Source organism: Pygoscelis adeliae, unplaced genomic scaffold (genome assembly GCF_000699105.1).
Source record: "Pygoscelis adeliae isolate BGI_AS28 unplaced genomic scaffold, ASM69910v1 Scaffold113, whole genome shotgun sequence".
NCBI lineage: Eukaryota > Metazoa > Chordata > Aves > Sphenisciformes > Spheniscidae > Pygoscelis > Pygoscelis adeliae.
This window is the reverse complement of record NW_008825108.1, coordinates 12,654,439-12,682,371: the sequence shown is the minus strand read 5'-3', so window position 1 is coordinate 12,682,371 and position 27,933 is coordinate 12,654,439. Positions and strand designations below refer to the sequence as shown.

At 41.0% G+C, this 27,933-nt stretch overlaps 1 protein-coding gene across 1 annotated transcript in view; it reads left to right on the top strand.

The window, feature by feature from the left end:
• The window catches only part of ANO6 (anoctamin 6), a 78,461-nt gene that overhangs the window by 39,326 nt on the left and 11,202 nt on the right, over positions 1-27,933 (top strand). The window contains 13 exon segments of the mRNA XM_009327693.1: positions 8,910-8,975; positions 10,627-10,905; positions 11,033-11,146; positions 13,005-13,120; positions 13,538-13,672; positions 14,984-15,089; positions 16,362-16,422; positions 19,814-19,959; positions 21,430-21,507; positions 23,037-23,262; positions 24,145-24,314; positions 24,895-24,996; positions 25,037-25,088. Of these exon segments, the coding sequence (XP_009325968.1) occupies positions 8,910-8,975; positions 10,627-10,905; positions 11,033-11,146; positions 13,005-13,120; positions 13,538-13,672; positions 14,984-15,089; positions 16,362-16,422; positions 19,814-19,959; positions 21,430-21,507; positions 23,037-23,262; positions 24,145-24,314; positions 24,895-24,996; positions 25,037-25,088 (1,651 nt within the window).

Sequence of the window (27,933 nt, the reverse complement as noted above, 5' to 3'; positions counted from 1 at the left end):
CAGAAAGGACAGTGCCCTCACCCAGAATGGCAATTGCGTTGCCCTGTCCTAGGAGTGCTCTTGGGAGGTGGGAGACTGAAGTCCATCAAACTGTGCAGGGAACAGGGGTGAGCTCAAGCCAGTAGATTGCTGTGTAAGCGGGCAGAGCACTGCCCATCGTGTCTGTTCAGTGTGTGCTACGTGGCCTCTGAGCATCCTCCTGGGAGGGAACGCTTCAGTAAATGTGAGCAGAAAAATGCTGGTATCAGGTTCCCAGTTAGAATTAGACACCAAGATCTTCAGACTAAGGCAATTTTCTATACCTACAGTGATTGAATTAGGCCCCTAGTGGGCTTTGGTATTAAAATCCAGGTATTCAGAGGAACCCATAGAAGGAAGCAGCTGACCACATGCTTCAGAACACAGTTATGAACATAGGTGCTGACATTCTGCCCGATAAAGTACCTAAGTCATTTATGGGAAACGTACATCACTTTGCCACCAGTATTTCTCCCTGTCCCACTCCTTCCCTTGACACTTCAACAGCGTGGTCCTCCCTAGGGACCCTGCAAAAGATTTCTGACTCAAGTCAGTGACTGATGCTCCTTAGCAACTATGAACGACAATCACAGATTATTTTTAACTATTATTTTTTAATTATTTCAGTAGTTCTATCAGTAGACTACATTCATTATGGCACCCAGGGCCACAAAAACAAGCTCAGCCATGCCACTGAGCTATTTCAATTGTGAACTACCTGAGAAATATCCATCCACGGGATTGTAGTCCCCTTGGCATCTGCACTCTCTCACCTACCCGCTTCCTTCTCTGATTTAGCATCTCCATGTTCCAGCAGCAGCCTCTGGTAGAGGCAGGCAAGGACAAAGATATCACTGAAAGCAGCTCATATACAAATAATGATTTGCAGTTAGGAAAGAGAAGAGTGGGAGTAAAAAGGCCTGTAGCTAAGTTGGCTGATACTCATTACACAGTGTTGTTGTTGGCATTAACGGGGCAGCCATAAGGAATGTCGTTAGTAGGGTTTGAGGGAGTCCTGCAGTGGGTGGATGTTGCGTTACACATGATCACAGGATCAGCAATAAAAAATAATTGAAAGAGGTAATTAGAAACAAAAAGCTGCCCCTTTGGAAACAATTGTTTTTATCAATTAGCATTTTACATTTATGTTTGTAATATTTGGCCATTGCCCAAATGTACTTAAAAATATAATGAGTGTCTTTTCCAAACAGTGATGGAAATTAAATGTGAGCAATGGAGTAGTATTTTTAGTGCAGCATTAATGTTAGAACATTAGCCAGAATGAAACCATGAATAATTAGACCAGGAGATTGTGGGTACTGTGCTAGGTGCTTGCAAAAAAAGTTTACTTTCAAAGGTCTCAGTCCTGCAAAGATCTGCAGCCACACTGAATCTGTGGTGTGCTGAGGAAGAGGAAGCAGTCTACCTACACACAACAAACACGAGAACAAGAGTATATTAGACTAACGATCAGATAAGGTGAAGACTGAGTGGCTGGGGAACAGCTCTGTGGAAGAGGCCCTCATGGTCTTGGTGGACAGCAAGCTGAACAAGAGCCAGCTGTGTGGCCTGGCAGCAAAGTGGCCAACAAGGGCTGTATGGACAGAAGTACGGCCAGGAGATTGAGACACGTGATTGGGGTAACGTGGATGTGTCAGAAGGAAGCTGAAAACAGGGGTGATAGCAGTTTTCAGAGCCAGGATTTCCATGGACAGGGAGAATCTGAAGCCATAGGGGTACTGTGGAAGGCGTAGGCAAGAATTTTGATACTGGGAACACATACGGTGCTGAAAGGGCAGTAGAAAGCATAGAAAGAGACAAGGATGAAGAAGTGGCAGTTACAGAGGACTTCCAAGGACAAGAACAAAGGTTACAAGTGTGATGACACTGAGCTGGAGAACTAATGAAAAAATCCAAAGCTGACCATGAAACAGACAAAATGTTACACATAGCATAAAGTACCAGGGGGTGCTGAAAGGTGGAGGCAGGAGAGGGAGTGAAGAGAGGATTTTGTTCAGTGAGTCTGTCACATAAGCTGAAATGAGTTACCTGGTCATAACCAAACTCCTGCCATACAACTCAGAAGTACTGGCTCCCTCCCTCTAATGCATCACATACAGCTGTCATCAGTTTAGAAATGCATCTCCTTTACCTATTGTTGGAGGAACAGGCTTTAAAAATGTGAATAGATGTAAGCTTTCTAACTTTATAGGGTGGGATAGGTGCAGGTCAGCTCCAAGCACACAAGCACTTTAGTCGCCTCAGAGACAGAGAGGTCCTTCGTCTCACTTGACATCACTTGCTATGCAAGTGGAGGAAGCTGTATGTGCTGCAAATCTTTATTCCCTAAGCGAATGCTGCACAGGTGTTGGCAGCACTGATAACATTTTTCTTCCTGTACCTCCTCCTGAGCGGGATGCAGGATGCTGCCTTGGGACCTACCTCACACTCATACTAGGAGTGAAAGAAGAGAAACTGAGAATTAAAAAAGAAATACGTGCGAATAGGATATTTGAAAAGACGAAACAAAACACATTTACTTTATGTCTGAGATGGAAAGGAAAATGACATTTATGGTACAGTTTTGCATCCTTGGAATTCCAGGGAGAGAATTAACATTTTGGCCTACCACAGTTCCCAGAAAGGTGTGGAGAAGATGCTGCCCAAGATAAGATACATAAGGTTTCATCAGTGTTGGCATAAAACCTAGTCGATAGCTTGTCTTTACTGACACCATTTTTTATTTGTTATAGTTTTTTGGGGGGGCAAATGACTTCTACCCTTGTGATGATATACAAAATACCAAAATGAAGAGAATTGCCATTTACTGTCAGCTTTAAATACTGCATACATCACTGTCTGTCTCTGATCAATGATTAACTGAAAATGCCAATTTTTATAAGCAGTATCTTGTGTAATTCAAGGTGCTTTAAGCCTGAAGAGGTTCCTTGCTCATACTACTCTTTCTTTGACCCTCCTGACAGTTTTATAGAGCTATTATCCAGAGGTTTGTTGTTCACAGAATTTGGAAACTCCAGCTTATTAAAGAATAGCAGATCCAGTGAAGTCTGTTCTCGAAGGGTGAAATCGTCACCTCACTGAGGTCAGCAGCAAGGTCTCCACTGGCCACGTGCAATGTTACAGGTCTGAGAAATGTAGGGACGAGGAGTGTAGTCACTGGGACAAATTCTGTCTGATGCGCACTGCACCCCACTCGATTGCATGACGTGGAAGCCAACGCAGAATTTAACTTGTTAGTGGACATCTATAGATCTACATTTCTGAAGTTAAAAGTTTTGGGTGCTGCACTGGATGGTTTTGTATGATACTGAGAGTGGAGGAGTCCCCAGACACTTACTGAATTTAATGGGAAGGATTTGAAAATCAGACCTCAACCTAGGTAACCAATTTACTGGATTCAGAGAAACAGGGTACAGATCCATCTATTCTTCTGCAGCAAGAGAAGAATCGGGACCTGGGACTATCATTATATTTGATTTGAATGGCTTTCTGCCCTTTTTCAAAAGAATTGCATGAGTGTAACTGAGAAAATGGCCCAGCATTCATTTACATTAATTAGCAGTATTCCTGGGAAAACATCTCAGAGGAGAGAAGGAAATAACTAAATACATGGGGGTGATTTGGATAGAAGGAAGAAAAATATGGGATTCTGAAGCACTTGGAGATGCGCAGTGGTGCTATGCTTCCCTCATTTTCATGTGTTTCTGAAATCTGATTTAAAGGAGGCAAAGTCAAACTACTGAAATTACATCCTCGTGGAAGTTTCTAACATAATTTACAGATTCAAAAGTTAGCAGATAAGGTTCATATATGCAACTAAATTTGAACTCCAAGCCTTTTTAAGTTGTATACAATTAATTTTGCAAGCACTAGCAAAAATGAAACTGTCAGGAGCAGATTCCAGAAAGTGTACCTTGCAAGCAATTGAAATTCCTGCCCAAAGCGTGTTTTTTTAAACCTACAATTTATGTACCCTATTTGTCAGGATAGGTTACCATCAGAACGGAAATTAAATATCACCAGTCTTTCCAGGAATGCTGCAAAATGCTAGTTTTATCTGTTGGGGTCCTCAAGGAGCTCATTGTTGAAAGTTAAAGGGTCAGCGCCAGAAAGGCGAATTAAAAATAGATCGATGCAGAATGCCATTCTAGTCCATCTCCTTCCCCCAACAGAAATAAATGGAAAGACTGTCAGTAATTTAAGCAGTAATGTGGGCAAAACCTTCATTTCCAGCCATGAAGTAATCTGTGCTTCACAGAAATAGATAGTTGGGTTGTTTTTTTTTCAAATTAAATGAAAACTATAATTCACAGAGAATATTACACACATCATTTTTTTTTAAGTACGGTCTTACGGAGAACTTCAGCAGGGCTAGAGAAGTTTGTCTTCATAAGCAAACAATGAGCAGTTCCTGCCTCTAGACTTGTTTAGTTTCGACAGCTGACAAACAAAAAGCTTCGATAACTTAACGAACTAATTGTACTCCTCCTGCTGTTTAGCATGCATCACACCTGCGGCGACAGAACAATACTTGGGTTTACAGAAAGAGGGGTACCTCGGTGCCATTTTATGCAGTGATTTCAGGCAGTAGAGGATGGCAGGCTCTGCATGCCCACAGTGTGCCCAGACGACCTGCCCAGGAGGTCTGATAACAAGGATGAAAGGGACCTTTGAAATTGGGAGGAGGGCAACCACACCTGCCCTGGTCCCTGCTGGATGGATTGGTTTTGAAACAGGAACTCACTGAAATAAAATCTCTGTTCCTGAGGCAACCCCAAACCCAAATTTTACTTCTTTGCCTAATGGATGGAAGGAAGGATGACTGAAGGATGGGAAGACAAATGGAAGGAGGGAGTTACTCTGAAGTTACTGCATACATTCATAGGACCAGAAGTGGGTCTTTCCAAACAGGGTGACTAGAAGCCACTGTTGAGATCAGGGCTAGACTGCAGTATTGCCAGTTCTGTGTGGTCATGAATCAGGTTTCAGAAAATCACGAGGCTGGCCTAAAATCAGAGGGTGTCTCAGAAAATATGTATTTGGAGTTCTTTGGGTTTACTTTTTTTGTGTCAGCCTTTATAGCATATTCTGCTTCACATTTTTATGGTTATCTTCAAACATAAGGGAAAGAAGCTTACAGAAGCAGAGCTTCTCAATCAATTAATTTCCTGATGCTGACAGCTGGGACTTTCAGAAAGGCTTCCAAATACCACCAAAGAAATTGTGAGAGTTGGCAGTTAATATTGATACAGTGATCCTCTCCACTCCCTTTAGCTGATTTCCATGGGGGAGGCTTTGGGCACCATGCTCTTTCTCTTCTTGGCTGTGATTTATCTGTTGCCTGTCAGGTAAGGCAGAGGTGCCTATTCAAGCACTCCTTCCTTGTTAGGATTTTTCCCCTGAAGCCACATGGATATTGTTGTGGGGAACTTTACTCTTTGCACAAAAGAAACTAAACAAAGATATGAGTTGGCATTCTTTTGTCACTGTAATCAAAGCAAGTGCTCCCTACCATTTACAAAACACAGAGAAAAAAACTGCTAGTGGTCTGCTACCGATTTCCAGACCCACAATCTTGTTAGTCTCCTCAGCTTGGCAAGACAATCGCCAGACATTGAAAGCATTATGGTGAAAAAGCAGCTCCCAAGAGCTAACCCTTCTACATGCCTGTAATACTTGGCATTTACTTACACTATGCTTTCACTTTCTTAAGACTGTATGTGATTATGCACCTCATAGTGTCCTAGTCTATTGGCTAGCCATTCAATCATCAAAATCTATGTTAGGTTTAGATCAGCAGCATTACCATGGTTACGTTATTATTACAACTTAGCCTTGCAGGTAGCTGAGCAAAATGCCGGATACTAAAATAAACTTTGGACAGTCTCCACCTTCCAGCCTAATAAGCTATCATATCTTTATGCTGTATTTCCCACCCAATGCGAAACCTCTATGGAGTCCTCTGGGTAAAAGTCTAGCTCCTCCATAGATCATCATACACATAATTCAATCATTTATATAAAATAGCAAAGCCCCTAATTAGCAAAGGCTCCCGGGGGCTTTGTTTCTCACTACTTGCATTAATGCGTTATTAGAAACCTTAATATTGTCAACATTTCCCTAAGATTTTGAGGGCAAAAGTAATTTGGGGAACTCCTTACCATAATAAATTATTAAAGCGATCTGAATGGTAAGATTAAAAAAAAAAAGTGTTAGACTCCTACAAATGAGAATTGCCCTGCATACATCTTTGTGCTATTTAGGAAGAAATGAAACAGGTATTTAGCCCTCTGCCTTTTGTATTTGCTGAAACAAAGCAGAACTCAAGTTGAAATATTTTCCTGATTCAGTATTATTCACCTTACAAAGAACACATGAATATGGAAGAAGCAAAGAGATAGGATGAAAAGGCAGAAGAGTTAATAGTGGAGTAACAAACAACTCCTGTGTTGTGTAGTACATATATTAATGATCTGGTAAGGGGATTGAGTTATGATATAGCAAAAATTGCAGAGGAAATAATTCTGTAGTTTACTCAGAAGCCAAGATGACTGTGAACCTTTAGCTTTGAAGGAGAATGGAGAGTACCTATGAAATGTTGAAAAATACAAAGAAATATGTTACTGCAAGGAAAAAAACTCATTCACATTTGGGATTCTTAGTGCTGTTAGTACAAGGAGGAGACTTAGATGTCACAGGAAACACCTATATTAAGTGTCCTTTTCAGGGTACAGCTACCATCAACATTCTAGATAATAGAATGTATTAGATATATACAATATATTGTATTATATTACATTACATTATATTATATTATAGTATAGTATAGTATAGTATAGTATATATTATTATATTATTATATATGTGCATATTTTTTATATATATACAATATTATATATACAATGAAAAATATAAAGAGCATTACACTGTCACCAATAAAAAAGTGGATTAATGGGACATGGAGAGATGATACCTCCATGAAGAGTGCTTTCAAAGTTTGGGATTGTGGTTTTATCCTGAGAAAAGAGAGTAATAAGGAGAAATGTGATAAATATTGGTAGAAGAAGAAAACATTGAAAGATTTGGCTTTTCTTGTCCTTAAGCTGAGAAGAAGGTGATATTCACTGGAATAAAAAGGCAGAAAATCCGAAACAGATAAAAGAAATACCTTTTGACAAAATACGAAATCAGTCCGTCGTGACCATTGCCACAAACGGGTGCTGCAGTTGAGCACTAACAAATATAAATGGGATGGGCTGTTTATATTATTCAGTTTTATAATTATTAATTCCAAGACTTGCTAGAGTTTTGGAAAAATAGTTTTTTTCTGCTTTGGGGACTCACAACAGACTTTAAACATTAAAGAACTGGATGAAACTTATGTGGAGATACAACTGACCTGTTCCTGTGGAACTCCTGAAGATGTTTGCCCCTTTTGCTGAAGCATCTGGCTTTTGCCCCTTAGAGTGGGTAGATCTTGGGTCTGGTCCTGAAGACCAGTTTCCATGTACCTATGCAAGTTCCTAAGACTTTATCTAACGGGTCATTCAGTGACTCTGGTCCTTCACAGTAGCAACAGGACTGGATCTTAAGCACAGACCTTAAGGCAGTTAGTCTGGCTATAGAGGATCAGCCAACAGAAACCAGTGGACCATTCTTCTTTTAAAAATTTGAAGTTCCAGTAGTGGTAGGCAAAAATCCCTTAAGCACAGGGCATATAAACAACCAAAAAATTTGCCAGTGGCATGAAAGCCATCTGGGAGTAAGAAAGTAGTATCACCAAGTTGCTCTAAGAACCTCGCTGCATGCCTAGCCTAGCCTGGTTCAGCAATAAAGCCATCAGTTCCCAGTGCGTTGATGTCATCTCCTTCTGGCAAGGTGCTCACAAAAGCCTCCCCCCTGGCCCCAGCTGCCTACAGGTGCCCCCCCTTACCCATGCTGATATTCTAACACACAGTCAAAATAGTCCGAGGAGAGCTGGCTAACCTTGACTTACATAAAAAAATAGCTCACTGGGGAACTGTCCAGTTGATGCAGATAGCTTTTACATTGGATTACTTCACATGAAGTTTCAAAATTTCTTATAAATCCCTTATGGAGTTGTGTATTTTGTATTTTGAGGGGAGAGGGGCTGCTTGTCTCTGTGTGTTTTTTGGGGGGAGGTCACATGGAGAAGCAAATTCAAGATTGCAAAGACATTTCAGATTTTTTGTAACTCACTACCTGCCAAGTGCTGGTACTGTGAAGTGAAATTAAAATGATCCATGAATTTCATCTTTACTGAGGAAAACTTGTCATGTCCTTCTGGGGACACTGAATGCTCCTAGAATAGCACCACTGACTCTACAAGTGCTACAGCTCTCGGCTTCTTCCCTTGGGGATGCTTATCCATGGACTAAAATGTAGAGGGCTACTACAGTTTGAACCACTGTGTGAACTCATATGATTACTGTGAAAGAAGAATAAAGTTAGAGGTTGCTGGAAGGAAAACGGTATGGAAAGCCCTTGAGATGAAGACTTTCTAAAGGGCAGATTAATGGGGGGCGGGAGGCTGCTGTCAGTAGTTCAATTAGTGACTAAAGGTGAAGAGCACAAGTTGCAGGGGTAATTCAGGGTAAAAACAACATTTTTACCTCTGTAATGTACCAGAAGCTAAGAGGGCATTTGAGGGCAATATTGCTTATCAGACAAAAAAAACCTGATCTGGATTAGTAGGTAAGACTGTACCTATCACCACAGTAGCTGTCAAGTGGGCTATAGAGATAACGACCTAATGATTCTCTGTTTTGGGAGGCAATTCCATTCTTCTATGCGTACGTATTTGTGAAATTCGGAACAGATGTTTTACAGTGTTCAATACCTTTTAACAGAAGAAGAGACAAAAATATGAATCAAACCTAATAAGCAACGGCTTGCAACTTGAAGCAACGAGATCGGTGAGTGCTCTTCTCTGTGTGATCGGCTGTGTCTGAGAGCAAAGCTGCCCCTGTGGGAATAAGGAAACTGGATGTATGAATTTACTGTAACTTTTCTCTCCTCTCAGGAGAAGGCGGCCCACCTTTTTTCCGTCACTAGCGTCTCTGTGACCTGATGCGAAATCTTCTAAACTTTGTGTCTGTTCCTTCCTCTGCAAAGTAAAAGATGGGAAGCGGGGAGATTAAATAGGTTTTGTTTGCTCAGCGCTTGGAAGACAAAAATTACTGCTACACTCTGAGGAGAGGTTCTCTCCCTACTCTGGCTGTGTAGGACATGTGGGAATCCAGTGGGTGTCCGAGGCAGAATTCCCTTGCCAGGAGAGCAGCACAGGGCTCCTGCACGTGACCCTGCTTCTCGCAGGGCCTGGCACAGTGCAAACAGTTGTAACTATCATGCTTTGTATATTTTGGGCTGTGAAGTCGCCTGTGGGCAGTTCACGAGCACTGTGATAATGCACACCAGCTGCCGGAGCTGCTGTCTCTTGCAGGGAAGGTTAGAGGCCCATAGAGCCCCTTTCCTTCCTGCCCTGCAGGGCTGCAGTGCTGCGTCCGGGTCTCCCCGTCCAGGACAATCACTTCCAGTCTAAAATTACTGTCGTTTGGCAGTCTATAGTGGGCTCCAGAAAAGGTCGTTTTGCCCCTTCCTCCCAAATTAGGCTCGGAATCCATGGCATCATGGTTATTTATTTGATTTCTGCAGTAAGAGCTTCTGCTGCACGTCCAAAGATGCAGTCTGGCTCTTCACATTCACAAGAAAGTAATCTGCTTGCTGGAAACCTGACACGGACCTGTTGCTATTCTTACATTTTGCAGTTCTCAATAATTCTGCTGCGATCATGACTGAAAAACTTTTGAAACTGGAAGTTTCTCCGGGCTAGATCAGATATCTAACCGATGTTCCTGAGCCAACAAGCTTAATAATGTAATTTCGTGTGGCTGAGACTCACTAATGCAGGGTGTCAATAGAAGGCCTGCAGGCAATGTGTAGACAGGAGACAAGAGTGGCTGTCAGGGTTCCCGCTGCATACTGGTGCTAGTTTGGGCATGCAACTGGGAGCACGTGTGCCCCGTGCTGTCTTTCTCAGTAGTCCCGGCTGATTCCCCTTTCCCTCTCCCCATTCTCCCTACAGAGCTGGGAATTCATGTTGCCCAGGAGCACCCATGGGTGCCTAGCCTGCTTCCATCAAGTCACGTCACCCTGGCGTTGTACTTGAACTGCTGGGGAATCACTGACAGCTCCAAAGCCACAGCTGCCCTCCCAGGCTGCAAGTACAAACACTCCTAACTAACCCGTATGGGGGAAGCTTTGTTAAACTTAAATTGCTTTGTAAAATGCTTTGCAGAGATGTAAACATTAAGCATTAAGGGAACATTTAGCTGTCTTTTTTTATATACCTTTATATGCGTTTATGTGCCCAAGTGTTTCCACCTCATGTCAGTACTTTTACAAAGCTAATGTTACATTTGCTGAGATGGACGAAGAATGCAACTTTGAATAGGTCATCTATGAGCTGTAAAGAGAAAGAAAATTCTGGATAGTTTAAGAAGTGTTATGAAAAACCCTTTGCTTTCATTTTCTCACACACATATTTTTAATATTCTTTCATTTTAGGTTTTGGATGAAAAACTTATTTTTGTGAAAGTGCATGCACCTTGGGAAGTGCTGTGCACATACGCCGAGGTTATGCACATCAAATTGCCTCTGCAACCCAGTGACCTGAAAACTCGAGAGTCAGCTTTCAACTGGTTTAGTAGACTCTTCAGCGTGGATGAAAATGTCATCAAACCTGAGCAAGAGTTTTTCACTGCCCCTTTTCAAAAAGAACATTTGTCCAACTTCTATATTCAAGACAAAGACACATTTTTCAATCCTGCAACTAGAAGCCGAATTGTAAGTCCATGGAGTATTTCTAGCATTTAATCTTAAAAAGAAAATATTCCTGTAATCAAATCAGTGCAATTACCTTCATGATTACTTTCAGATTGCAAGAGACACAAAAATATTTTAAAAATTTCAGGTTCATTTTATCCTGTCCCGTGTGGAATATGCAACCAAAAACAATGTGAAAAAGTTTGGCATTAACAAATTACTGGACACTGGAATCTACAAAGCGGCATTTCCCCTTCATGACGTAAGTCTAGTGCTTGTAACTAAAATATATTTCAAAATAGAGGTCTGAACTATATCTGTGGGGCTTATATCAAAAGATACAAGCACCATTGATTGCCTTTCTCCTTGACTGGTTATTATATCCACATAGTAGAATAGGACATAGTTTGGCTAAAGAGATTTTCTTCCAAAGCACTGTTGGTTAAAAATGTAGCTCCATAACTGAAAAACAATATATTTCATTTAGAAGGTGTTAACCTTGTATTCTCCGGGAGATGTAGTTCAGTAAAGTGCCTGGCCTGAGTGATAGTTCCCATGACACACTGTATCATCAGTTCTAAATCAATTTTAACATTGCCCCTTTTTTTAGTATTCAGTTTCAGTATTAAAATTCATATTAAATATGAACATTTTTAATAAAGATGTAGAATACAAACCTCATCTTAGTATGTGTGACAGTCTCACACAGTGAAAAACATTCACGCAGTTCCCAAACATTGCGACATACATGCAGGGAAACTCACGTTTCTGCAGGAAGGCTCTGTCCGGCCAGTCCAACACGTCACAGGTGACGTCAGAGTCATGTGGAGAAAAGCTTAACTGGGTTGAATTTCATCTGCAATAATAAGAAATCCCGCTTTTGTGTCTACACTTTAAAGTATATCAGTTAAAGAAGCAAGTTATACTGAAAATTGTTTTGCATACAAAGGCTAGCAATAGCACAGAAAAAGAAAATGAAGGAAGGAAAAATTATCAGATTTCAGAGTATTTGACTAAGGAAAAACCCCATGTGAGGCTGCAAATGGGATACAGTAAGCAAAGACTGAGGGCTGATTTTCTGCATTATACCTATGATATACCCACACCCCCCACCTCCTCCCCATCCGAGCCACCGTTCTGTGTCTGAGGTGTGTTCTGTTGAGAAGACACTGAGAACATGGAAGGTCAGGAATGGTAACTGCTTCAGCTGTTTGGACTCTGCTTAAAATATTCAGGAGGCCTTCAAGGATTTCAGAGAAATCTTTAAGGCAGAATCAAGACAAATCATGTTTCTTGTAAGTAACCCAAAGCTTTACAGGATAGAATTAATATCATTCATGACTATCCATTTTTAAGGTTTCCTTTTAAAGATTTAAAACCTGTCTTGCAGGCTATTTCTGTCATGACATGGGGAATTTGGGCTCAGCATGCCTAGTAATTAATGACTGTCTTTTTATAAAATTAGAATTATATATCACAGCTACTCTGAAAATCAAAAGTAGCCTATAGATTTCTACAAATGTCACTTGTCTTCTTGCATCACAGATACAGAATGGAAAATTCCCTCAAATAAGATAGGCTTTATTGAAATAGGTTTTCAAATAACCTAGTAAAAAACACAAGGATTATCTCCATGCGAACTCTCTTTTAAATTTAAAACAGAGACTAGAAGCCCTGGATTTATCCCTCAGACTTTCCAGCCTTCATTCCCGTACAATATTATTTTGAAGCAAAGTGTGTTAGCATGTTAGAGCTACTTAAAATCCATTTTAATTCAGTCCTGTTCTCTAATTAGAATGGAACCTTTTCTGTTTTCTATTCCTAAGTGCCAAGACGCTGACATGTGCTTAGATTTAAGTTCATGATGAGTCTCTGTTATTTTCAGCTCACATATGTAAAGCGTTTGCTTTAGCATTCCTTGCCTTTCTGACAACCTTCTATCCTGAATCCTGGTGCACTCCCAGAGCTGCCTTCCTGCTCCGTTTCCTGGCTTGCAGTGAGACTGGGCACAAAGGCTATTCCAGGCTCTGGCTTCATGACATGGGGTCTGCGGAGGCGAGAGCTGATCTGTGCTCGTTAGATTAATGGTATCTTCTTCTCATGCTCTTTCTGTTTTGCAGTCTAGTTTTAGGTGCAAATCAACCGATTCTGACTGCCCAAGCGAACGATATCATCTCTACAGAGAATGGGCTCATCCTAAAAATATTTTCAAACTGCAGCCCCTGGATTTCATCAGGTTGGTGTGACTGGGGCTGGACTAATGCAGAGGGAACTGGGGATTTACATAACAGGTCTGGTTTGGGGGATGTCAAAGAGGCACAGCTCAGTACTGAGGGCAGGTACCTACACCTGTATCAGCTCATGCATGGGAGCATTTTTGAGCCAATTCATGAAAAGGCAACCACTTAAAATTTGCCTTTGCAAGGTATGATCTTTCTCTCTTTTTCCTTTTTTTTTCCTCCCCTTCCTATCATCTTATAAAAGCATAAAAGTGGTGATAGAAATACCCAGCTGTAATAGTTCTGCAATCCCAAAGTTCAAACCAGAGGAATATGACCATACGAGTTGGCACAAGGTGTCTGAAATGACAAGCCATTTGAAACAGAAATGTGAATTTACTTGCATTTCAGAAAAAAACCTTTCCCCTCCACAGGAAATACTATGGAGAGAAAATTGGAATCTACTTTGCTTGGCTGGGCTTTTACACTAATATGCTGATCGTGGCTGCAGTTGTAGGAGTTGGCTGTTTTCTGTATGGATGCCTGACAAAGGACCACTGCACATGGAGGTACCTATCAAGCCTATGTTAATGTTACATGCAATTTTGATCAGTCCCCTACAGAGGGGGACTGTATAGGGTTTGCAAGACACTGCATAATAAAAGAGGCAAAATGAAAGGGTTTGAGAACAGCAACGGTTGTGGATTTGAAGGTAAAGGCATAAAATGTGAGCTAGAAGAGTAATGGATGTCCATGGGCCACTGTAGCGATAGGTATCTGAGAGTTTGTTATTTCATCATTTTACTTATGTTTTGCACTAGGTTCACCACACCTAGTGTAGAAACACAAAGAAAAGAGTGACAGCCAGAAGTCAATACTGAAGTGCCGTAACAGATCATTTTCACTGTGGTAATCCTTAAAGGAAATATCCAAAGACTTTGATAAAACCCCCAAAATTTCTTTCCTCTATTTTGGGAAAAGACTAGAGGAAGAGCAACAGCACAGGGGGCTTCAACTGCCCAGGATACGTTGGGAGGAGAGGCATAGTCATGACACAGATTCCCTCATCAGAACATGACAAAATTCAACCATGGCACAATGACCCAGGTGTTTTTTCCTGGGTCATTGTGCCAAGTCCTCTGCAGGCCATCACACTGTATAACCCCTTCAGGAAGGGTGTTCATCTTTACAAAACACGCTGAAGGGCTGTTCCACAGCTCCACTCCTGTGGCCAATTTATACCCGTCTAGTCTTACACCAGTATTATCATTTAGATAAGTAGTTCATCTCCCTCCCTGGTGTTTACCCCGCTGATGTACTTATTGAAAGCAATTACATCACCTTTCAGCCTCCACCGTACTGGGTTAGATAAGCCAAACTCTTTTGCCATCATTTAGGAGACAGATCTGCTATTCCTTGAATCACCCTAGCAGCCCTCTGCATGTTATCCAATCTGATACTCCTTAGGAGACCACAGGGACTAGGTAGCCATTTCAGTTCCGCAGCTATTCCTTCCTCTGGTAGGCAGTGTTCCTCTTCCTTCTCCCCTCGGACTTGCTATGATAGCCCACGTAAGCATGCGAGTGTGGGTTTCCTACTGAAGAGCATGAGGTCTTTGAAAAGTTATTTTGTTTTTAATGTGAGCAGTTTTGAGAATTACCACCACGTACAAGGGATGGAAATTATTTTCCCCTCATATCATCCATTTTTGAGATGAGGACTAAGAATGGGGATGTGTTGCCAGGGCGGGGGGCGGAATTCTTGAGAGCAGATCACCGGTAAATTATTTCTCATTTCCCTGAGATTATTGCACTGTCCTCATGTGCGAAAAAGGACTAAAGAATTTAGTGTGGTGAGTGACTGACTAGTTTTGTTTTTAGCCAAGAAGTATGTGATCCCAACATAGGAGGTAATATCATAATGTGCCCTCAGTGTGATAAAGTATGTACCTACTGGAACCTCACCATCACTTGTGAATCGTCCAAGGTAACTACATTTACAGCTTATAGACATGCTGTTGAACTTTAGTTGCACTTTCTCTAGTATTACGTATAAAACAATGTTCTTTCACTAATGTCTTGCAGAATTACTAGAACTATGCAAATAGTTGTGCCTTTTGATACAGTGACTGAATTTTGAAAAGTAGAAACAACAATAATTGCTCCGCTTTGATCTAAGATGAAAAAATTTGGGGTTTTTTAATTTCACATAGCCCCCAAATATTTAATATGGGAATAACAGGGGGGGTTAATCAAAAATTAAACAGTTTGGTTTCATTTTGGGGTAGTTTTTCCTTTTGGGAAAAAAAAAGAAAACCTATGTTCAATTACTAAAATCTTGATTCAGTAGCTCTGAATCAATTTTGCTAAGGAAATGTTTAAAGCATGTTTTGACATTTCTAAATTCTGCCTCCTGCCTCCCTGAAGAAGTTACATGGATCTGTGCCTTGAATTTGACCCATGTCATCAAGGAGGGGATGGGTAGATGGAGAGGCTGATGTGGGCTACGACAGAAGCTGTGACACAGCTGTGTCCTATTAGCCATGACACAGCCAGACTCTTGCTCTGCGTTCCTGACTGTCTTTCTCCGCTAACTTGTCTCACTAGGCTGATGTTTGCCTTTTGTCATTCCTTTCCATAAGGAAAACTGCACTTTTTTTTTTTCCTTTCCGCTCCCAAAACTGCAATTTTTCAGCTATTCATCAAAAATATTTTGCCCAGCTTTGATGTGTTGCTTCAGCACACTTAAAGGGTAAAAGAAATAAGAATATAGGGAAAAGGCTATGATGAAAGAAAAGGCAAATTGTGACCACAGAGGTATCTCACCAGAATGTGGGTTTACTAACTGGCTTGATTTGTTGTCATCCTGCTCACGAGAACCAGATGTGTCCATTGCCTTTTTGTGGCTGTATTAAAAATACATAACTCAGTATAGAGTTCCCAGACCAGAAGCACTGTTTTTCCTCTTCCTATGCAACAGATGGCAGGAAGTTTGATAGCACACCATTTTACTATCCTCTTGCTGCATATTTGGCTTATATTTTTAATTCTGGGCTTTGCATTTAATTTCCTTAATTTACTGGAGGGTGGTGTACATTGACAGAAATTGAGGAAACGCTATCAATAAAGATTATTTATTAAACTACATAAAAGCTAAAAATCACCATGTTCAGTAAGCAGCGTCTGTGCTGGGTCAGTGTAGAAGAAAAAAAATGGTCGATTATATTTTCAGCCTTTTTTTTCTTTTTCATTTTTCCAGAAACTCTGTATATTTGATAGCTTTGGAACACTGGTGTTTGCAGTATTTATGGGAATATGGGGTAAGTCGATTGCAACAACTGTGGTTTGTCATCTAATTTTGGCCAAGCCTCCAGCATCAGCCAAGAAAACATGGATAAATTTGCAACAACTTCATTTTCTGGCACTCAGGAATTCACTAGTAGGTAGTTCTGTAGAAGATATGTACATCCACAGGAACTCCTTTTTAGCATCATAAGAAAACAAAAAATTGTAGAACTTAAAGTTGGTCTTCAGTGCCTGTTTTGTTTCATTTGACTTGGAGAAAAGTCCGAGAGAAGTGATTAGAGGTGCCTCATGTTCATCCAGCAGGAGCCAGCCACATGCTTAAGTCTATCTGGCAGAGGAGCTGGTTTTTTTCCGAAGAGTTTTGGAGCTTCCTGTGCCTATTAACAGCTGTGTGACTGCGCAAGGCAATTGAAAAATAGTCGTTTATTATATTTCCCAGGAATTTTTTCCTCCTGTCTTTATTTAAGAAACTGATTGTAAAAAGTGTACTAGTTACAAGCACTAAATTTATCTTTTAGCAGCTAAAATATATCTGAAACCAGGATGTTTCCCATGGGTGAAACCACTTGGTGCTGTATTCAAGGGATTAGGCAAGGTTTATTTTCCCAGAAATGGTTTCATTTGTTCATATGAGCAACGTTGTTAACTGGCTTTTATTGCACTGTCTTATCCAGAAATGACCAAAGTAAGTTGAATGTTAGGCCTGTATACAGGATACTATAGAGAAAATAACTCATGCAACATTTTAAATTCATATGTAGGCTGACAGGAATACATAATTTGCTTTCTTTGTAAAATGCATTGTATTTTTATTTTCCTATGATGACCTAAAATGCTTTAAAATAGCTACTGCTTTAAAGAAATATAAGATGAAACATATGATTTCAAAAAGAAGATTTTTTTCAAAATATATGCTAAAATCAAAATAGCAGCAGGAAATTCTCTAAATAAAAGAAAGTTAGAAGTTTGATACTAATGTAATCTTCTCCTGTCATCTGAATAGTTAATCTATTTGCAATTTGCTTTTTAACTAGAATTGTGTTTCCTGTTTTGAAGAATGGTTCCAAGAGTAATAATTATAAAGTTAAGCTGCATGGTTATAGTGATGGCTGCAAGGTCTGTTAGTATTCCTGTCATAAGTCCACTATACAAAGAGGTGAATTGTATTACAGAAATTCAGTCAAAATTGTACTGAATCCAAATGACCCATGGTCCTGGTGCAATTCCAGCTGTAATTTTCATCTTGCTCTAATACTTTTGTAGACCTCCTGGTCCAAAACAATTAAAATAATACTAGATTTTTAGATACATTATTGCATCATTATCATCAATACACTTTTAATAATTGCATTTGTTTTGTGTGTATTCCCTTCAAAGATCTTAAAGCACTATAAAACACCAGGGAATTTGGCCTCGGGAATTTGGCCTCAGGAATTAGCCCTCTATATATTAAAGCTCTGAACCAACACTTCTGCCATGATGGTATTAGGTTGACAAAGGTCATGAACAAAGGCAGCTTCCACTTTACTTGCTGCCGTCACTGGATCGCCTCCCTGAACAAGATCAGTTAAACAAACAAATATTCTCCAATGGAAGCATTTCTTTTCAGTCCTTGGTGACACAGCTTCAGAGGCAGAATACCTGGGCCATACTGAATGGCAGTGTTGAGGGACGCGCAGAAGGGGCCACCACAAATTACCAACGTGAGGTGGAATTAGTGCTCAGATCTCCTGATTCTGAAACGTCATTTGTTTCCACTGGTAAAAAAATGCTGGCTCAAAATAAAAGGAAAGTGTAGCAGCAGTAGAAGGAGCAGCAGCTCCTTCCCTGCTCTGAAAGACGCAACTTGGCTGCTGGCTTATTTTAGCTAGTAGAAGTTTTCTTTGTATTGGGGCTGAGAGTGCTGTCCCCATGTTATGTGCCCTTCTTTCGCTGTTAGCACAGAGGCTATCACAGAAGGAGGCCCTGCACTTCTGGACTCCCCAGCAGCAGGTAGATTTGCAGCTGGAGCAAATCGGTATAGCCTGTAGCTTCGTGTGATTTGGGTTGGGCAGCAGTTAGAGGTTCATGGAAGACTAATCTCCTTGCTCTGCAGGAGAAGGCAGATGTGATCATCTGGCCCACTGCTTGGAATGGCCTTTGTGCTTCTAAGCATGAAGTAGGAGAGAAGTCCTTGTGAAAGAGGCCCCTGAATAATCAGGGGAGGAGGGTTTCCTGGGGTTTTGCCTGTGTGCAGATGCCAAGGTCATCTCACAGCCCAGCCCATGGAGTTTTCTGGGTTTTAAATGCTTCAGTTTGGGGTTTATTGACCACACCTGATTTTGGAAATAACCTTTACTGTTTGGACTTGTAACTGCATGCCATTGATGTTTCATCATTCAGGATAAGGGGCCAAACTACTTAAAAAAAAACACTTCCAGGGTTAATTACTCCCAGACAATGGGAGTAATGAGGAGTGCAGTGACGGGATACTAACTCCTCCTGGAGGCAGTGCTGCAGAGCCACACCACTCATTTAATCTGAGGATGCACTGTCTTCAGTAATAAAGCATCCGGGTGTACTGGGGAGCGTGGTACTGACACCCATCATCCCGAGCTCCTCCTAGCCTTCTCAGCTGTGTCTGTCATGGCCTCTGCTGCCAGATCTACCTGCACCATGTCTCAGGCCAAGGTAATGAGTTTGGCTGGATTCACATCTAGCCAGTAACACTTAGGCATCTGTGTACCTGGTCCCCCAGTGCTTCCAGTTGTAGGAGCACAGTCCAGGGAAACTGCTGACCCAGCCCACAGCGTTTCTAAGCTCCATGCCATGCAAAAAGAGCTGCAGCCCCTTCAGATTTGTGCTAGCAGAGGAGGAAAGATAGCTGTGTTTCAACCGCTTTACCTGAACCATCATTGGTTCTTGTAGTTTGCAAACTGATAATTTGTCCACACAGAAATTGCAGACTGAATGAACATGAGCTTTTCCTCGTGGCAATTTTTGGCATACTGAGTTCTTCTTTTCTAGAAGTCCTGCACTCTCCAGTGTTTTGTCTTCACCTATCCAATCAACTTGCTTTCTTATGCATCCCATGATAAACTTTTTCAAAAGCGGTCTATAATATGAAATCCAAAGTGCTCATATTCTAGCCTTAGGCAGAAAGCAGATAAATTTATCTTTATTCTTTAGCATATGCTTACAACACCATTTACCCCAGGTTTCTCTTGTTAAAGTACCTATATATCAAAGCAATAATTGCATAAATAAGTAGATCCAGTTATTTTCACCATCACGTTAGCCAATAAGGGTTTTGTTCCATGTCTGTGGAAATCTGTAGGGGAAACTGAGCCACATGTTATAGCCCAGGGGGTCAAGCAGTGTCCAATACTCACATGGTATTGCTCACTTTGTTTATCTTCTGGATAGTTACTTTGTTTTTGGAGTTTTGGAAGCGACGGCAGGCTGAACTGGAGTATGAATGGGACACAGTTGAGTACTTAGAGCAAGAAGAACAAGTTCGCCCAGAATACGAAGCTCGGTGCACTCATGCAGTAAAGAATGAAATCACACAGGTAAGGAATATTTTGATAACTGGTGATGGCTACTGCAATAGACGTGTTCTGAGAGGACACTATGAAAATGGTGAATCTAGACCGGAGCTGTATAAATCAGCAGTGCTTCAAGGAAAGTTGATAAGCTGGCCTGGAAATAGTGAACTTACACAGTACAGTTGTGTGGGAGGGAATTTATACCTAACTGTAGGCACCTTAAAGTAGTTGCCTGTTTGAGGAGCTTGCACTGCTGAGGTTCCTGTGTCATAAATAAACAGAAGTAGTCATCATTTCCAGCTTAGGAGACTAAGTCTACTTTATTAAATCCCCCAAGAAAGGATTCAGTGTTGCTGCCAGAGGCCAAGATCACAGAGCATTTGCTATCTTTGCCTAAGAATGCATCAGGAAAAAAGGGTGAAATAGAGGAAAAGATGTTACATTATATATCATGCCAAGACTGTTCTTTTAACCAAAGATGTTTCTGTTTGAAAATAGGTATTGTTGCTAAGTGCATGTGGATGCAATTATGATTAATAACAGCAAACTCACAGGGACAAGAATAATCCTCATTTCAATGAAATAGGATTCATATTTATGAGGATCTTAGTTTAGATCTCTATTTATTGTACATTTTGAGTAGCTTTAGCTTCAGCTTCTGTACTCCAGCTCAGCCTCAATTTTTACTGTTCTCTGTCAATATATTACTCTGGCATTTATCTGATCATTTGCATTGCTTTCACATTCCATCCACGTTATACTAATGTTTATTAGAGGGCACTTGAAAAGTTTCAAAATTAACTGCCATAGTTGGAACTATCCTATATGGATCTTCTTTTTATATCTCATACTACACAAAATCTGGTTCTTTTTAAAAGCTTATAAACCTATGCCACCTTTAATATATAAAGTGATAGCTAGAAAGTTCCTTTCAGACAGTTCAAAGAGTAAAGAATATGTTAAAACATAATGATTTTGATCCTCAGAGATCCTATAAAGACTCAGTGAATTTTCACACCACCACATTGAGGTAGGCATTTTCCTTGGGAAAGCCATCCCATTGTTCCTGTGGGATAAATTGAGAAATATGGAGATCAAGGACCAAAATTTTAGTGCCTGCTAATTTTAGCCAATGAGGTTTGAAAGCTGATGGCCTTGGATGCCATGATCAGCCACGAAGGATGGGTCCATTGAAAAGGACTATGCACCCTGTCATAGCTGAAGTCAGTAAGAGCTCAGGACACTCAGCCTCTATGAAAGTCATTTTTATCTTAGAATGGGCAGCAAAAAAAAAGACACGTAATCAGGCAAGACTTTTGAAATCATGAATAAATGTGAGTTTCCAGGCCAACAAAGTGGGAAAGGAGACAAAACCAGAGACTTCTTTCTTTCATTTTTTCTGCCCTCAATATTATAAAGGGTTTAATTGCAGCACCCAAAAAATATGAAGAAAAGATCGGGTGCATCCTTGATCTGTTTCTAAATCTTTTACAGCAAGAAGAACATGTGCCATACACTACCTGTGGGAAGTGCATACGGATGACTTTCTGTACAAGTGCAGTCTTCTTCTGGGTAAAGTTCTCTTATTTTTTCACCTCATGAATTCAGTTCTCTAGTAAGTGTCTAAAAAAAGATCCTCTTGAACTGAAAAAAAGGTAACAAAGGAACAAGTTCAGTTGGATTTCCATCTGATGCATAAACCAAGCCCATAAGGTATGGACCCACATGGAAAAGGTAGCTGTAGTCACTGAATATTCATTAGCATACAGTCAATAGAAAATATGTCAAAATATCCTGCAGCTGTAGCTTGTGAGTTATGGATGTGAATGTGGTCCATTGGTTTTTCCCTCATTATTTTAAGATAAATGTCTTTGCTTTTGGGGGGAAGCAGGGGAAAGACTTTGGTTTATATGCTCTCTTCCCTACCAGTTTCTATCCTACTTGTTCCAGCCGTTCGCTTCAATATCGTGTCTCACAGTCCTGGGCCTCTTTCAGGTTTTTCATTTCACTTAACAGAGCAAAGCTGGGCTCTCTCTAATCTTCCAGAGCTGCTGCTTTAATTACAACTAAAACTTGAAAGCAGTCCACTCACCCATGAAACAATATCTAACATGGTGAGCATGCCCAGAGAGGTTGCCTTGAAAAGCTCAGTATTTTAGCATGCTGTGTGTCCTCCTCGCCTGTAGCCCAAACAGAGCTGGAAAAGACCTCATCCTAGGTGACAGGAGACAGACAGGAGATAGAGTGGTGGCTGGCAGCCCACGAGACCCTCAACGTTAACACGTCTGAAACACAAAGGAAAGAATATGGGCTTGCTGTTGGATTTAAATAGGCAGGACTTCATGTTGAAGGGAAGAGATTTGGTCTGAGTTTGTCATTTGTGTTACTGCACTCTCTTATTATGTGCAGGGAGGGGGAGAGGTAGGTGGATTCATGGCAGTTTGCAGAGATAGATAGTGAAAAAAGATTCACAGCTCTATGGACCTCAATCTGAATAATAGCTAGAGAACTAGCAAGAAATAAAAGCAGGAGGAAAAGCAGAAAGAGAGACTCAGGCAAGCAAGATGGGGTGCATGGATCATTATTACAACTCCTGCAGATTACATGACTTGGCTTAAAATTTGTCTATTCCTTTAAGGGGTCTGTAGTCTGTAATATTATCACATGAAAGAGAAGGTACAGCCCCCTCCATAATCAGTGCAGACCTGCTAGTACATTTGCCATCCTGCCAATTGCCCAGTGTCAGAAGAGGGAGTTTCTTCCTAACTCCTGGAACCATTGCATGCCCTGAGGCGTAAGATTTGATTACACATCTCATTATCTTAGCTTGCACTGGTACAAACCTTGTTATTAGTCATAAACCAGACCATCTCTTTTCTTTCCCGCAGATTGACTATGCTGCATGAAAAAAAGGCTTCTTTTATGCAGTCTAAATTTATTGCCTTCTACCTTATTTGAGCATGCTCTTGCACTCATCTTACGCGATGGAATGACAGGCACCCAATCGGTTTCCTTTTGCCTATTGTAAAAAGTATTTCAAACTCACTTTTTCCCAAAGCCAGTGGTTCAATATTAACACCTTTCTTGCATTCCTTTGGCAGATTCTTTTGATTATTGCTTCAGTTATTGGAATCATTGTCTACAGGCTCTCGGTTTTCCTGGTGTTTTCTGCAAAGTTGCCAAAGCACATTAACGGAACGGAGGCGATCCGCAAGTACCTGACTCCGCAGACAGCCACTTCAGTAACTGCTTCGCTCATCAGCTTTATAGTCATTATGGTTCTCAACGTCATCTATGAAAAAGTGGCAATCCTGATAACTGACTTCGGTATGCTGCTGCTGTACCTCAGATAGAAACTTGGGGTAAAATAGCAAGAAGAAAATAGCATTTATATGTATAATAAGCACTCCAGTAAATGAACACCTGTATCACATATTTCAGAATTTTCCTGCCAAATCATACAATGCCATCTAGAAATTTTCAAAGACAGATCTTCTCAATATCAAAGGAATATGATATTCAGCTCTTTGCCTGAAAACTCCTTGTATAGCCAGCATGAAAGATCAATTGTTTACAGTTTTGTGCTTGTGAAACAGACAAAACAAAATTACTATAATAACCAAGCTTTATGAAAACAGATCAGTAACGCATAACACATTCATTTACATTAGCTTTTGTTTATGGGAAGAATAGCTATTTTCTTGTAAATAAATGAAATAAGGTCACTGTTCCAAAGCTAGATACCAATCCCATGTTATTAGATAGATAAAGTCACAAATATTATTATTCTTTACATCCAGGCCATCAACATTAAAGTAGCTATTTTACTGTAGATGTGTGAAGTAGTGCGGTGTTTTAATATAGTTTCATTTAGTACTGTTTCATCAGTTCAAAGTGTTACATTTGCATCTTTCCTGAGTGTGCTGGATTTGGGTGCTTTTTTTTCCCTTGAGTTATCAGAATTTTTGCTTGTTCTTTTTCTTTATTGTCAGGGAACAAGTTCTTTCCTTTTTACAACACATATAGTTTTAGAATTAGCGTAATGGTTACAGTATACATGGGGATTATGTACAATCTAATTCATAATGTTCTCAGTCATATTAAGGAATACAAGGCATACACATACTTTTACAGTTGAGGCTTTAAAGCAGCTTGTAGGTTACTTGTAGGTTGGCTTTTTTTTTTTTCATTTTTTTTTCCTAATTGCAGAGCTTCCAAGGACACAGACCGATTATGAAAACAGTCTGACCACAAAGATGTTCTTGTTCCAGTTCGTCAACTATTACTCTTCATGCTTCTACATAGCCTTCTTTAAGGGTAAATTTGTAGGTCACCCTGGAAATCCGGTTTATTGGCTAGGAAAGTATCGCAATGAAGAGGTAAGAATGTATGATAGTGTTTGGTTTTAAACAGCAGGAGCCATTAGTCCAGGTATTCTGCTGCAGTTAAGAGTGCATAACATAGCTGTACATATTTAACATGAGGGTTCAAAAAGTGACTGCCTCCCAAGCCAATTGCCTCCTTAGTAACCCTTAGCATAAATGAACATGACACGAGACCAGGCGGGCTTAGGAATGTATTATGCGTACCCAGACAAGCTTATTTTCTCATGGTCCAACAACCTGTGAATGAGCACAGAGGGGAAGGGGAGAACATCAGTAGAAGCATTCATATTTTGCTGGGTGACCCTCTCCTGGTGACAGCATAGTACAAAGCTGCATGACTTCACCTAGTATTTCACTCTTTCACTAGTGTCTTGTCAACCTACCACATATGACCATATGTGGCCTGGAATTGGCTTTTGCATACATTACTGGAAAGGTTTGCCTAAATAGTCTTCTTGTGTTGCTTTAAGAAATGTTATCGTAATAAACCAGGAATGCATTATTTTAAATGCTTCATTCACGCCTGAAAAGTTACCCAACTTCAAAAATTTTTCATGTCTCTTCCAACCTTCAGTGTGATCCAGGCGGATGTCTCCTCGAACTCACAACTCAGCTTGCCATCATAGTAGGAGGTAAATCAATCTGGAACAACATTCAAGAAGTGCTTCTTCCGTAAGTTCAAACAATTAAGTAATCTGCTCTTTCATATTTGAAAGATACTGCTTTTGCTTGATGCATTCAAGCATTTGGTCACTAAATCTGGTAGGTGTGTGTTGTATTCTAAAAGAATAAGACTAATCTTTTGGGGTCTTTTTAGACAGTTTGGATATTTTCGGTCTGGTAGATCTGAGCTCCTGTCTGTCATTCTGACTGATTTTAGTTCTAATCAGAAATGCTTCCTTCCTCTGCAAATCAGACTCAATGTGTTTCAGGTTGGATACTTAAAAATGAGGCAATAGAAGCTCTGAAAATACTAAACTAAATACTGTTGCTTAATATTGAGTGGAATGACTTGTTTTTATACATTGGGCTTTTAAAAATCATGCATAAGTTACTAATTTAACTCATTTAGTTTTACACTCCTATTTGACATTCATAGTGCCTACACAGTCTCTTTCAGCGGGGCAGATCTCTGGAAGGTCATGTTTTAATGTAAAAAATAAGAAAAGTGCTAACCATGAATGCCCTCCATTTAATTTGGGTTAAGATACTATCCAGGACTCTGTTCCTTCTCCCAGGACTTTTTCTTTATTTTATGCTGATCAGTGGCTGTTATGTGGCTTGGAGTAGGGAACTCCCAGTTTGCTCATGCCCTGCCCTCCTGAATGCCATAAGCACCGGCCCATGGCATTGTATTCCCTCTGGCTGTGGTTCTTCCAAGCCCACTAATTGTGCTCCTTTGCTGTACAGTGACCCTACTTCAAAGCGTGTCGTAAATACTGTGTAGGGTTGAAGCTAGGGCGTTCTGCTGAGATACGGTTCCTCCAGACCCCAATGCTCTGTATATGCTGCTGGTTGCAGGATGGACCTGTAGACCCACCCTTCTTTTCAACATCTTCTTTTGCCTGGGGAAGGGTCCCTAGACTAAGCATGCCTGCAAGTGTCAGCTCCAGCTGCAGACAACTGACTTCCCCTTCTGTGTACAGGAAATATATTCATCTGACCAGAATTTTTAATTCAGTTCCCAGGGTGACAAGTAACATTTAGGTGTTGAAATGCTGAGTATCACTTCTGGATCTGGTTCTTAACTACTGTCTCATTCTGCATCTCTGCAAGTATAAAAAGAACCATTTTGTTTTTTCTCTATTGATAGACATTCGCCCCCACCCCCCTTTTTTTGAATATGGTTCTTTGCTGCAAATGGCTACAGCCAATTCATCAGTTTCCTTAAATTCTCATGCAAGCCTTTCAGATGAGAAGATCAGCCTCACCTCAATCCCTGAGAAAGTGAAGGAGCAGCTAATCCTGGAAACCATTTCCAGTCACATGAAGGACAAGAAAGTCATCAGGAGTAGTCAGCATGGATTCACCATGGGAAAGTCATGATTGACCAACCTGCTAACCTTCTATGATGAAATGACTGGCTCAGTAGCTGAGGGTCGAGCAGTGGATATTGTCTACCTGGACTTTAGTAAGGCTGTTGACACTGTCTTCCATAAAAGCCTCATAGAGAAGCTGTTGAAGTATGGCCTGAATGAGCCATAATGTCCCCGTAAGGGACAGAAAACTTGCTGAATGGCCAGGCCCAGAGGGTAGTGATCAGAGGCTTGAAGTCTAGTTGGAGGCCAGTCACTAGCAGTGTACCCCAGGGGTCAGTACTGGGTCCTGTCCTGTTTAACATCTTCATTAATGATCTGGATGAGGGGACAGAGTGCACCCTCAGCAAGTTTGCTGATGACACCAAACTGATAAGTTAGAGGGTTGTGCTACCACCCAGAGGGACCTTGACAGGCTGGAGAAATGGGCTGGCAAGAACCTCACGAAATTCAACAAGGGGAAGTGCAAAGTCCTGCACCTGGGGAAGAAGAACCCCATGCACCAGTATGTGCCAGGGGCCACCCAGCTGGAAAGCAGCTTGGCATAAAAGGGGCTGGGGATCCTGGTGGACACCAAGTTCAACATGAGCCAGCAATGTGCCCTTGCAGCAAAGAAGGCAAATGGTATCCTGCGCTGCATTAGGAGGAGTGTTGCCAGCAGGTCAAGGGAGGTGATCCTTCCCTTCTAGTCAGCACTGGGGAGGCCACACTTGGAGTGCTGTATCCAGTTCTGGGTCCTCCAGTACGAGAGAGACATGAACATACTGAAGAAAGTCCAGCAAAGGGCCAAGGACGATTATAAGGGACTGGAGCACCTCACATATGAGGAAAGACTGAGAGAGCTGGGACTGTTCAGCCTGGAGAAGAGAAGGCTCAGGGGGATCTCATCAATGTGTACAAATACCTGAAGGGTGAGAGTAAAGAAGAGGGAGCCAGACTAATCTCAGTGACTAATGCCCAGTGACAGGACCAGAGGCAATGGGCACAAACTGAAACACAGGAGGTTCCCTCTGAACATAAGAAAACACCTTTTTACTGTGAGGGTGACCAAGCACTGGCACAGGTTGCCCAGGGAGGTTGTGGAGTCCCCATCCTTGGAGATATTGAAAAGCCATCCGGACATGGTCCCGGGCAACCGGCTCTAGGTGGCCCTGCCTGTGCAAAGAGGGGTTGGACCAAATGACCTCCAGAGGTGCCTTCCAACCTCAACCATTCTATGATTCTGTGAATTTTGTGATCAGAACGAATTAGTCTGCCTAACCACAGGCCTACATTTAGCTTGATTTTTTGTTACCTTGAATTTTATGTGGTCATTCACCTGTACAACATAAGTATAAATCACTATGATTCTGATAAATTGCCCTTTTACATTCTTATTTATGGTTGTAAATAACTGCTTTCAGGATAAGGCAACAGAAGATTATACTCAGGTTTGAAGGAAGTTTTCAGTAATTCAAGAACAACTAAATCCACTGTTCAAAGCTATAACAGCACAAATGTCATTTTTTTTCCATTTACTGAACTTTTTAGGTTATTTTACCAATGTTAGTGGTCTTTTTCTCCCTGGCTGATAGTTG